Below are 13,677 nucleotides of genomic sequence, written 5' to 3' on the forward strand. Positions count from 1 at the left end.
TGCACGATATTGCCCACACGTTCCAATGATATGCCTACAGCATTAGCTACCTCTCTCAATTTCACTTTGGGATCATTCAACATCATATCATGAATTTTTTCGTAATTTTCTGGTGTAGTGACCTATTTTGGGCGCCCAGATCGTTCAGCATGAACTGTGCTCGTACGGCCACAACGAAACTTGGTAAATCACTTATGAATTTTTCCAATCGACGGTGCAGAGTCCGGGTGATACTTATCCAGCTTGGCCTGGGTCTCGGATATCGTTTTCTTGCGAAGATAGTAGTGTTTGATAAAAACTCGAAACTCAGATTTTTCCATTTAAAAAAAATCTCGGCGGTTAGTCGCTTCTCAGTGCTGTAACTTGTAAATGCGTAAACATTAATGGCTGAAGTTTTGACAGGCGTCATTTGAAGGATCAAGCTCGACGAAAATGGTTCACATTAGTGAATAATAATCCCATCTCTTAGAATTTTCAGGTACTTATCAAACTGACTAGTAGTATCTATTAATAATCTATGAAAAAATTACTTTGGAAAATTAATACAAGTTATATAAAACTTGTAAAAAATGGTGAAATCTGAAATTCACTATATTAAGTTCAAGCAGAACAATGTCAAATATTGAAAAGATTGGAATAATTCTTTTACATTTTGAAAGAGAGAATTCTGAAATTTGCTCAAGTTCATACTAAAAATTACGAGTCATTCGAAAAGAATGTGACGGAGACAATGCGTAAAGGACAAGTTTGTAAACCCGTCGTGAATCTCCGTCGACTTTCTTTGCACAATTATAGCACATAAGTACGCACATTATCATTAACATTCATAGTTTTGTATACATAAAATTGTAGAATTCATACATATGCTAAGGTAACTAACTTACCTTATACATTTACATATAACACACGCATCGCACGCAAATCACGCTGAGAGTTGGTGTTTGAAGATTCCTTACATACTAAGTGGTAAGAGTTTTTGGAATTGTGAGAAACGGCATGGTGCTTAATAAGTCGACTTAAAAACATCAAAAATTAAAATTAAAAACAGAAAAATATTCTGTTTTAATAAGGTCAAAACTAGGATTGGATTAAATTCAAAAATCTCTAGGTTTTTCGTTTTTTTTCAATCACACGTGTTTATACATGAATCTTGATCAGTTTATCAGGAAACACGAAGTGTTCCGATTCATATCGTGAGCGCTCAGCTATGAGGTACGATCGGTGGATTCGGCTCAACTCGGGAGACCATCGAAGCTATTCAGATTTTTTGATATAGTGATTTTCAGTATACTCAGTATAGTCCTTCATGCCTTATGAAAGAGAATCAGCAGACTGTTATTTTTAATAAGAACCGAGCATTTATCCAAAATGAGTTTGTGAGTAAGTGGGTGAATCGTTTCAAAGAGGTGAAAAATGTCGATGACTTCCCAAATCGCAGTTCTGTCCACAGTATGCCTCGAAGATGCCAAGCCATTATTGATGCTGATGGTGATTGGACTTGCTATTAATGTATTTGCATGAAAGTTTTCGATTAAATAAAACAATATTTGAAAGCATTTTCGTATTGAGTGTTTTCATTTTCTCACAACAGTGACCACGCTCTTATTTCACTGACTCTAATACATAAAATATTAATCTTTGCTATTGAATATACCAATTCTAGTTCTCAAGATATTATGTTTTCATATTCTAATTGTAAAGTTTCGTAAGAACGCTGACAATAATTTTTATTTTTTGAAATAGCAAGTATTGTTATAAAATCTTTTTCAGTGTTAAGATGTGAGAATCTTAAGAAAAATGGTTTATAAGTAGGTGCTGGAAAAACAAAGCGGTTCTTATCCAATATTTCTTACTCATAAATATTAGAACGATATTTGAACAAATGATCAAAAATAAAATTATTTCTATACTATATGATGGAAAATTTACTCAACATTATAGAAGCATGTGTCTGTTATTTACAATGTTTTAAGGAGTTCTTAATTCATTCTTTATTTTTTATGTTCCAGAGTAAAAAAAAACCTTATCCTCATAATCGTCCTTATCCAGTTGTAATTATCATAATTTTAACATTTAGTCTCTCAAGTAAAAAGACAAATTATTTCTACATATTGCTAATATACATCGATAAATAGTACCCTAAATTAAGTCAAGTCATTTAAAACCGAGTTTTGAAAAATTGCACCTTTTCTGCCTACAATTGAGCTGCCGGATCGAGTAAGGGCATACATTTTTTCGGCGTTAGCGCAAATTAACCTTAACAGGACAAGAATAAGAATTTTGAAGATATTCTTTGACTGAATTCAAGCAAATTTCTTGCTGTAATTGAATTCCCGAAAATTAATGTTTTATACAAAATTTAAAAACTACGTGAACTCATCATGTTCGAGCCAAAGAAATGTATGTGCCCTTATTCAATCTAGCAGCTCAATTGTACTCGAATTATATGGAATTAATTTTAATTAATTTTTTTAAACTAAATATCTCTAACCACTTCTTTAATTCCCACAAAATTATTACGATACCCTCGAATTCTCTTCAAGACCCTCTAATTCCCTTGAATTCGTTTCAATTTCCTGGAATTCACTTGAGTTCTCTGGTACACTCTTGAATTCAATTAAGATCTCTAAAACTCGCTTAGATTTCCATTAATTCCCCTAAATTCCATGAATTGTTCTAAATTCGCGTGAATTTCTCCACAAAAAAAACTGGTGTAAGAAATAATGTGCTTGCGTTTATCGGAGGCCAGTGGAGGATCTTTGATTCCCCACGGCGAGTTTATACCTCCATATAACAAAAATAATTCTATTTTCGAAAAATCGAACAGACGACGATAAAAAAGGATTCGAGAGTTGTTGACAGTTATCTAAGAACTCGTAAACCTTTTTAAAAAGATGGGATCTAGGAGTGTGCTTCGCGATTCCAGAAATACTTTTTCGACCCTCGATTTTCAATTTACCGAGTTTCTCGAAAGCCAAACAATCTTCTCGACAATCCTTATTGCTAGCAATGTGATAGTCGCATCCGAGAAGTTTTGCCAGTGAAAAGCTCAAGAGCATGTACCATCTCTGGTTCAGTTATATCACCGGGTCCTGCCGGATAGTCTTCAGCAAGAGAGAAAACGTCTAGATTCTAGAAGAAATGTCAACTTCTTTAAAGAAAGAGAACGATTCGGAAGAACAGAATCTGGCTGAAGTAACTCGCGTATCCTATGAGTTTGTATATGTGCGCATGCGAATTTTCTTTCTCAGTGGAATATCGTATCTGTAGGGTAAAGGCTTTCCATCCTCCTCTCATAAAAAGTACTCGCCGTAGGGGGATCGGATTTCCTGCAATCAAATTGAAAGCGATGTATGATCTAATAAAGCCCAAGTGGCGGCTACGGTCCTACGTTTGAAGATTCTCCCAAGCGAATTCGACCCGCGTTCCTTAATACCGAACCGGATCTTACCAATTTGCATTTAAGGTGCAGCACTGCGTAAAGAGATTTATGAAACTAGATTCAGAAAATCCGTTCTTTCTTTCCTATCACAAATTTCAGGGATCGATTAAGTTTTTCTGACAGGCTAGTGAAAAGCTTACATGACTTTCTAAGAAGTTGATTGAACATTTCTTCGAAACAGGGTGATTATTGTGATTCTTGATGTTATTATTATTTAGAAAATTTCAACTTATTTTGGTTTAAAAGTTCCCTAAATACTGTGTGCATTCTTTTGAATAGAAGCCAGGTTCTTGCTATAGAGTTGAGTATAGGGACGTATAGTCAGATACATTTTAGACATTTTAGCCCAAAACGAACCCTCTAGTTTAAAAAATGAGGTACAGTGGAACTTTTAAAGTTGGAAAATCGAACAAGTCCTATATTAAAGTGCTGTATTAAATTGTGATATAAAATGAAAAATACACTTACTTTCGGTTCGTTCGAGGCAATCAGAATGGTGTCAATAGATAAAATGTCAAAGTACAGCCCCCATATGGAAACTGAACATGGGTAATTTTGACTCTACGATAGACAAATTGATTTTCAGAAGACAGTTCTTATTCAGCTTGAACGTTTTTCGTTTGAGATTGAATCTGACAAAATCCAGCATCCAAGTGTAATAGTGGATTTTAAAAAAATATTAAATAATTAAAATTTAAAAACTTTTTCTTTACTTTCGAAATGTACCGGTTTTTAAAGAATACTTGGATTAATTCAATAAATATACAATACAAATATAAAATTATCTAAACAATCCTAATTACAAATTAACTATTAAACAATTTATAAACATACAAAACTCATTCTTTCCATAAAATAAATTGCAAATAACTGAAATCTAGAATTGTTTAGGACTTTTGAACTGAAATACATCTGGTTTTGAGAACTTCGGAAGGCTTATTCTCTTGAGAATAAGCATTTTAAAAATAAGCTCAAGGCTTGAGAAAGATATAATTGACTTTGTACAATCATTCTTTGCTTATAGGTTACAATTGTACACGGTGACATTTTTAGAACAAGGGAGACCACTCTACAATATACAGTGAAACTACAGTGGATAATCATTAATTTGAATACCAATGTACACGAAATAATGCAATTACTTTAATTATTAGTTAGGACATTGTATGTATTAGCAAATTAAAATTATGATTAATTATTATAAATGCCGATAGTTCCACAGTTTTAAAGCTTTAGAATGATTTAGCGTGCTCCCCTTCCTATAGGCCTATACTGTCCCATCATGCGTATGCCTGTTTACCTCTCATTCCTTTATTATTAGTTTTTAATAGAATTTAATAGGAACATATCGAGGCCTCCTAACGGTAGGATGTCAATGCACGCGACATGACTTGACGGTACTTAACCAAAAATATAAACAATAGAAAGCTAACCGAGAACCACGAAGGAATAATAAGGAGACCTAACTCCGTTCCCCCACTTGGCAATAGAAACATTACCGTAAGTGATACGCACATTACAGGAAGATCTTATATTTGAGTGCGCAGGTGCGCAGTTGTCCTCTTCCTATACATGGAAAAGTGTGTGAGTGAGAAAGTTTGTCAAATTGACGTATTTTGAGAGGTTCTGTTTGTTTGTTTTGATGCAAGTGTCAGAAATGTGTTCTAAGCCATTAGGTGTCAAGTTCCGGGTTATGGACGAAGTTACACGCCGAAGAAGGCAAATACACTTCGTTTTTTTAAAGCCTTCACTGTAAGTACAATAAACGTCTAATATATTTTATTGTTTTACCTGTCATGGAGCCTTGAGAATCTTTAGGCTATTTATCATATTACAAATTTAAAAGATACTTACCTATACGTTTCCTTCTCAAAATCTTTTCACAAATTTTTAAAACAAGTACCGAAAACACTGTTTATATATTTATTTTGTGTATCTTTCGTATGATGATCAACAAAAGAACACAACCTCTAACTTACGTCAGTTTGACAAACTTTCTCACTCGTACACTTTTCCATGTATAGGAAGAGAACAACTGCGCACCTGCGCACTCAAATCTAAGATCTTCCTGTAATGTGCGTATCACTTACGGTAATGTTTCTATTGCCAGTTTCAGATGGCTTCCCACTGGCAGTTGGGTCTCCTTATTATTCCTTCGTGCCGAGAACTTAGCGCTGGAAGGTCTTGCTGGCGAAATTGAGCAAGATGAAGCTAGCAGTTGGCCAAAACTAAAAGATGCTTGCTCGCTCCATCAAATCATGAAAGTCCTATCTCGGGCGAGCAAAGCATGAAGGTGCCACTTCTCGTGTTTAGGTTATAAGATTCTTATGCATGCTCGCGATTAGGAAATTTCTTGGGTTTTAGAGATTGATTAAAGGCAATACTTATATTTGAAAAAATATGCCCGCCGCGCGGGCATATTCTCGTTGCGCCAAGTTTGAGCGCACGGGTACGCACTCACGCTTCGCACTCGTTTTCGTACGTTTAATGCGTACATTTTAACTACATGTTTCAAATATCGTAAATACTATAACTTACATAGAAAACTGTGACTTAAACTTCTGAGGAATTACAGCCATAAATTGTAGCTGCAATTTTTTTCGATTTTTTCTTTGAGTAGGTTTTCAAAGCACCTACGGCTTTTACGATTACATTCTAATCACGAAACTCGCGCTTTGCGCTCGATACTTTTTGTCCAATTAAAAAGCTTCATCAAGATAATTTGTAATTCTGTAAAAATATTCTATCTGCAAATTTGGATTAATATTTCTTAATCTATTAAAAAAAAAAATTTCCCATTTAAAAAAAAAAATTTTTAATGTTGAAAAGCATATAACTTTTTGAAGTTTCATTGAATTTGAAAATGTCATTAGGATAATTTGCAAGTCTTTTTGACGTGTACCAGAAAATTGATAAAAATGTTTAAAACTGATAAAAAAATTTTATTCAAGTTTTGAAAAAGCTCTAACTTTTTGAATTTTTTTCTAATCGAAAAATTGAACGACATAGTTTCTAAATATATTTGATATCTAGTGACGAATTTGAATGAAATTTTCTAATCTTTCAGAAAATTTTTTTTTTTTTATTTTTCTTAACATTTTCGAAATTTTGAAAAGCATATAACTTTTCTAATTTTCATCCAATTTAAACATTTTATTTGGATAATTTGCAAGTCTTCTATTCATCTATAAGACACTTTCACAACAATTTCCAAAATTTAAAGAAAAATTTTTTTCTTCAAATTTTGAAAATGTTCTAAATTTTTTCATTTTGGTTGAAAATATCTTCTTAACAAACTTAGCCTTCATTTTGGAAACCTTAAAAAGTGTATCAAAAGCTGACTCGATTAGACTAATCCTTCAAAAGTGAGCGTGGCTACAACATTTAGGTAACCAGACACATACAGACCAACATATAGACAGACTGAATGTAAGACAGAGAATGTAAAAAATATCTAAATACACGAGCTACGGACCGACCTTTATTCATTCTCTATAGGTACATAATATACTAATTTATATGTTATAAAACAGCAGTTATTGTGATACCATGTTTTAAATAATTATTTTAACAATTTTAATAACATTGATGTAAATTATTATATATATATATATATGTGTGTAAAATTTGTTCAAACAGAAGGTTTTATGGTTAATTGTGGGTAACATTTTCATATTATGAATAAGTCTAAAAATACATTTGTAAGTTGTTATTATTTAAATTTTTTATACATATTTAATATATTTTGATCATTTCAACGAAATTAAATAGACTGCTCTATGCCTAACCAAATCAAATCGAATCATATTTTTCCGAAAGTAGACGATCGCGCAAATATCCTGAATCGTGCAGCGGGTGCTGGAAACTGCCGCGCATAACCATAAATGAAAAAGTCATTCTTTTATGAAAAGAATCGAATTTTTTTAAACAGTAAAATCTGTTTATTTTCAAAAGTGTGTATAGAAGCCGGAAAAATATATAAACTTGTTTGTAGTCTTGGAAAATCGAATCTTTGGAGGTAATCTCAATTATATTTGTAATGCTTATTTAAGAGTTACCTTATAATAGTGGGGTAATATTAAATAAACTCGATTTCACAAACGAAGCATGTATTCTACGCTCGATTCTAGGTATTCTTATGAAGGCACGTATTTTATGTGATAAAATTTTAGATACAATAATTTGTAATTTATGTACAAATTGTATTTTTTAATTTTTTTAAGTGAAAGAGAGAGTTTTTCTATAAACCATGCAGGGTCCTTTTTAGTCTATTTTTCAATTGATTTGTAAACTTAATTATTTTATAATCTGAAACACAGAATGCAGCGCGGAGTATGGAAGAAGAGCTTCTGAGGGGGTTGAAAATATATGAGATAATAGTTTTTTGGACAAAAGTACTTCATCTAATTGTAATTCTTCTCTTGATTCGAATATACTTTCTTATGAATGTACGTATTTTATGTGATAAACTTTTGGATGCAATAATTTTTTATTTATTAATAGACTATAAGTGTGTGTAAAAAATCGAATTGTACGAAAAATGTCCCGAGAACGCCCACTTCTTTAAAACGTCTTTAGGTCATCGTAAGGACATTGGACGTATTAGAAACGTTGATTAGCCTGACATAGGACATTTTAGGAACTTCCCAAGGACGTCCAATGTCAGGCCAATTAATGTGTCTAAGACTTCCAATGCCCTAAAGATGAAGTAAAGATATCTTAAAGATATGGACGTTCTCGGCACATCTTTCGTACTGACATTAGACGTTTTATTATGTTGATAAATCAAATAAATAAAGTATTCAGATTGAATACGCAGCCAAAAATAACTTACCTTAAAGAGGCTCGAATCAAAATAAAATTGCTCTATTTCAAGGGTAGCTTTCGAGGATGATTTAGGGTCGACTGGACGACCGGAGGTCCATCCGCGAAGTATCAATCAACATAAATACATTTTATACAACACAATAATTTTATAATTATTCTTTGATTTTGAAAAGCTTGAAAGCGGCTAAAAATAGTCCATAGTGAAAATGATTCGATTGTCAAGGCCAGATGGATATTTTCCATTATATCGGCACCTATTATAAATGAAGAATTGTGTAACCAATTTTACGATTGATAATATTATTAAATATATCTTTTTATATGATAATTATTTAATATTCTATGTATTATAAAAAAAACTTGCAAGAAGCTATTGCAAATTTGTTCAGAAATCACTCGCCCGGGTCATTGGGCACTCCTCAAGTCTATTTTCTCTACGAAGACACTCAATGTCTCAGAGCGCACCACCTTCAACGCCTGTGTCTTTTATCGCATACTCGAGACCAATACACTGACAAAAAAATATAAAACGGTACCTTACATATTTTCATTGAAATGTTATGGAATTTTTAAAAAATATACGACATACTATACATTAAATTTTATTTCGCCTTCTGTTAGATTTTTTCCCACTTTTAAAAAAAAGTATTTCAAAATATACAAAAGTATTAAAATACTTTTTTAATATCGTTTATTTAAAAGAGAGAAGGTGTTTAGATATTTTCTTAAATATAAATATTGCCTTTAATCAATCTATAAAACCCAAGAATAGGAATTTCATGATTTGATAAATCGAGTGAGCATCTTTCAGTTTTGGCCAACTACCAGCTTCATCTTGCTCAATTCCGCAAGCTAATGCTTTCTAGCGCTAACTTCTTGGTTAGATTTTTATTATTTATATTTTTGGTTAAGTATCATCTAGTCGATCACGTGCGTTATCATCCTATCGTTAGGACGCCTCGATATGTCATTCACGCAAAATATATTATATGAAATTTGAAATAAAGAGTGCTTTCCTTCACGATTAGACCCAGACATCTATCTTTTGATGGTTTAGGACTGTCAAAAGCGTTGACGCTTTTTTGGTTGTTTTTTTTGGTATGTTGACATTAAAATTTTAATTGAATTTTCCTTATTTTTGTTGTGCATGGCTGTAGATGAATCTTCGAGGTCATCTGATTCTAGCAGTTCGGGCGATACCGTGTCGAAATCGTATGATGATATATCCGAACATGACGAAAATTCTAGGCCTAACGATGACACTGGGCCACCTGTAGAAGAGCATACACTTCCGGCGAGCACATCTATAGGTAAAGAAGCAGAGGGTTGAAGCAAGTATCAAGTCACTTCAAAAATGCTAAATAAGAAATATGTGGAAACAATGGGAAAAAGAGTGAACTTAAAGGGCCCGCCCCGTCAACAACTTTTCAGGCGCTAGTCGTTGGCGGAGAGCGGGCAGCGGAAAGGGACCAACAAACCTCAAGAAGAGTACCGGAAGCCACTCAGGAGCTAGAACCCGGGTCGAGTTTAGGGCCAAGGGCGAGCTTTCGGAGAAGGTACAACTAACTAAAGTAAGTATCATTGGTGACAGGCTAAAAGAGTTTAAAGCACAGTGGGAAACCATTGCTGCAGATCGAGTAATTTTAAAATGTTTTGAGGGATATGAGATACCCTGCTCACGAATTGTATTTCAAAATAATCCGCCTACAGAGACCTCTTGGTCTTACAGTGAGGTTAAGTCCATTTCGGAACAGTTGGATATGTCATTAGAGAAAGATTTCATTCGAAAATGCCGGTTCACACATGGTCAATTTATTTCCAGTATTTTTCTTACTCCAAAACCAAATGGTCCAAACCGTCAAAGATTAAATCTAAAAAATGTGAATAATTTCATAGATACCCAGAATTTTAAATTAGAAGATATTAGGACCACTAAGACTTTGATTCATCAAGGATGTTTTATGGCATCCTTAGATCTGCAAGATGCCTATAATCTGATACCTGTATTAAAGGAAAATCACAAATAGTTGAAATTCATTTTTTTTTAGGAAAGTACTAGGAGTACATTTGTTTACCTTTCGGTTTCAATACTGTCCCATACGTCTTTGCGAAAATAATGAAGCCAGTTTTAGCCCATTTGCCAATGTCTGGCTTAATTTCAGTGGAACATTTAGACGATCTACTTTTAATAGGTAGAGATTGCTATCAAGCTGCCAGATATGGATGGATTTACGTAGAAGACTGAGAACGGGAAAAAATTAAAGCCTTAAGATGCAATGATGATGATTTTGAAGCAAAAATGAAACTTAAGTCCAACTTAAATAAAGATTTAGAATGGTGGAAAATAAATATTTTCACAGTTAATATGCCAATACAGAGCCTAAAATTTAGTCTAGTAATATTTTTAGATTCTTCTAATAGAGGCTGGCGTGCATGCTGTGCCTACAAGAGGGTTAATGCTTTTTGGAGTGAAGATGATCAGGAAAATCATAATAATTATTTAGAATTGTTAGCAGCGTTTCTAAGTCTAAAATGTTTTGCCAAATAATATCGAGGCTGTAATATTTTCTCAATAATTGGCAATACAGCGGCGATTAGCTATCTCAATTGTGTGGGAGGAACACAAAGTAAAAAATTTGGTAAAATTACAAAAGAAATTTGGAAGTAATGCGAAGACGACAATTTATGGATTTTTGCTTCGTACATTAGTTCAAAAGAAAGCTTTGCAGCTTATTTCGAATTAAGACGCCTCGAACCAGAAACTGAGTATCAACTTTCAAGCGAAGCTTATCGTAACATAATTCATTTAATTGGTACACCGGATATCGACTTGTTTGCACGCAGGGTTAATACGAAATACAAACAATATATTTCTTTGAAGAAAGTTCCAGGTTCAATTGCAGTTTATGCTTTCACAGTAGATTGGTCACAGTATTTACAAGGTTTCCACTACGCATGTCAATGTTCGAAAGCGAACCAATTATTTTCAAACCCTCTATTTATCTATTACGCTTCTTAAATAGCACCCCACTTCCTCTCTGACCTCATATTTCCTTAGTGGCAGGAGTGCTATCTGGGATGCCTTAACATCAAGAGGCATGTCTTCAGAGACGATCGATATTTCAATTGCATCGATCAGTAGATCATCACTGCGAAAATACGAATATTAAGGAAAATTAAGACTCAGGGGTCTCGAGGTATCCTTATTGTTTAGGACGACCTTCAGTTACTGGCGGCAGAATTTAATAAAGGAGCATCATATGGTTCAATAAACTCTACAAGACCAGCTATAGCTCTTATTCTAGGGTCTGAAATTGGACAACATTCAAGGGTTAAGAGGTTTTTTAAAGACATAGCCAGCTTAAGGCCACCTCAACCCAAATAGGCATCAACTTGGGATCCAACAATTTTAGTAGAATTTGTAAGAAAATGAGTTCCCAATGACAAAATTTCTCTTAAAAAAATGTCGCGAAAATTGATTATTTTACTAGCTCCGGTAACGGGTCAAAGAATCCAAACATTATCCCTGATTGATTTAAGAGTCGTGCAGAATTTAGAGGAGAAAATTGAAATTAAAATTCCTGAAAAAATAAAAACATCACGAAATAATAGAAAACAGCCGGTACTTGTGATACCCTTTTATAGTAAAGAAAATATATATCCTGCATCAGCTTTGATGACTTATATTTAGAGAACGAAAAATCTTCGAGGAGGGACACAGAACTTATATTATTTCAAATGCCTCATAAAGTAGTGGGTTTACAGAAGTTAAAGCGGAGGATAAAATTCATCTTACAGGAGAGCGGAGTGGATACGGAACAGTTTTCTGCTTAAAGTACAAGACACGCATCTACTTCAGCGGCGAAACGTATGGGTGTAAGCATTGGTACTATTAGATTGACCGCTGGGTGGACTAAGCAGTCCGAAACCTACGCGAAGTTTTATAACTTCGATATCGTAGATGATCAAACCACATTTGGAAACTAAATTTTTCATTGGCGGGAATAATCCTATTTTCAGTTATACTTCAATGAAATTATTATATATTTGCATTTAATTTCTGCTTTATATAGTTCTAAAATTTCTGAATGAAACAGACTAAAAATACGTCACTGCCGTAACTATTTCTTTAAACATCTACCAGTGATCTTGAAGAAAAGGCGCAAAATACAATTCAACGATTAATCCTCTTGATTTTAGATTAAAAGTAAATAACTTGTTACTAACGTGATTTTTTATATTTTAAAACGCTTGTCACTGAGAACTATTCTTCTTTAAAAATGAATTAGTATGTATTTTTGATATTTTCCATACAAAATACATTGGAGATTATACAGTTAAAAATGTCTTGATAAATTAAAAAAAATGAACAATTAGACGTATTTATTTATTTGCTTAAGTTTAACACTTGAATGGACGGCCCGATTATTTAAACTTGAGAAAGGTCATTTTTCTATATTTAATTAGTTATGAGGCAAGTAATGTATTATATATAAGTAATATATTCAAGTGTTTATAGAACGGTAGATCGAAAAATAAAGTCATTTTATCTGTGTACCTATAACCAACATGCCTATAACCAACATGTGTTTCTTTTGATTGACTTTTGGGTTTCACTATTGACAGAATGGTTTTCACCCAATGTTTATTCATCTTGAAATTTGCCATATGTTTTGACTTTTGCTGCAACCGGTACTCAGGTAGTAGCGTAATGTCTCTTTGTTGATCAGATGCGGACCATTTTTCCTGGGAGTTCAGTGTTAACCAAGGTTTAAATAAAATGTGTTATTCGAGACCATTAAATTAGTATTTATAAAGTTAGTATATCCTTTGACCATTCAGGTGTTTCAGTTCGATTCTTAAAATCTGTCTTTTTCTTCTCCTTCGGTTTTATGAAGTGACTTTCCAGGCTCGATCGTCTTCTGGTATTGTGGGAAGTGACGAGTCGGATGACGTATTACTTCCGGTTGCGTCAGGATCGATCGTTCGGTGAACGATCGTGGTCGTAGCTTCCGGAGGTTACATCTGTTCTAATTTTTCCAAACAACCAAAATATTTTTTTGAGTACAAAGTGCTTGTTGGATCGACTGTTGGATACATTACTTGGATTACAGTGATTTCTCCGCCCCACAACAGTTCGCGATTAATTAAGTAAGAAATTATATAATAATTGTAATACTTACATCTACAATATTCATATAAAGAATACTCTCGTAAACAAGAAAATTATTTACAGTATAAAATAATTTTAATAAAAATATTCCCTTTGCTAAATAATTAATAAACGTAAACAAAATAAGTATTGTTGATAGAGTTAATACAAACATATCATTTCTAGTTAGAAAAGGATTCGTTTTAAAATTTAAGTTTTTTGACAGTTGTAATATTATTAGGTAAATCAAGTTAAA

At 33.2% G+C, this 13,677-nt stretch overlaps 1 protein-coding gene across 1 annotated transcript in view; it reads left to right on the forward strand.

Moving 5' to 3' along the window:
* Positions 1-13,677, forward strand: part of LOC117171008 — a 149,244-nt gene that overhangs the window by 133,621 nt on the left and 1,946 nt on the right. Inside the window, exons 3-4 of the mRNA XM_033358053.1 lie at positions 9,427-9,579; positions 9,701-9,840. Of these exons, the coding sequence (XP_033213944.1) occupies positions 9,427-9,579; positions 9,701-9,840 (293 nt within the window). The remainder of the gene's footprint in view (positions 1-9,426; positions 9,580-9,700; positions 9,841-13,677) is intronic.

This window comes from Belonocnema kinseyi, chromosome 4 (genome assembly GCF_010883055.1).
Source record: "Belonocnema kinseyi isolate 2016_QV_RU_SX_M_011 chromosome 4, B_treatae_v1, whole genome shotgun sequence".
NCBI classification, from domain to species: domain Eukaryota; kingdom Metazoa; phylum Arthropoda; class Insecta; order Hymenoptera; family Cynipidae; genus Belonocnema; species Belonocnema kinseyi.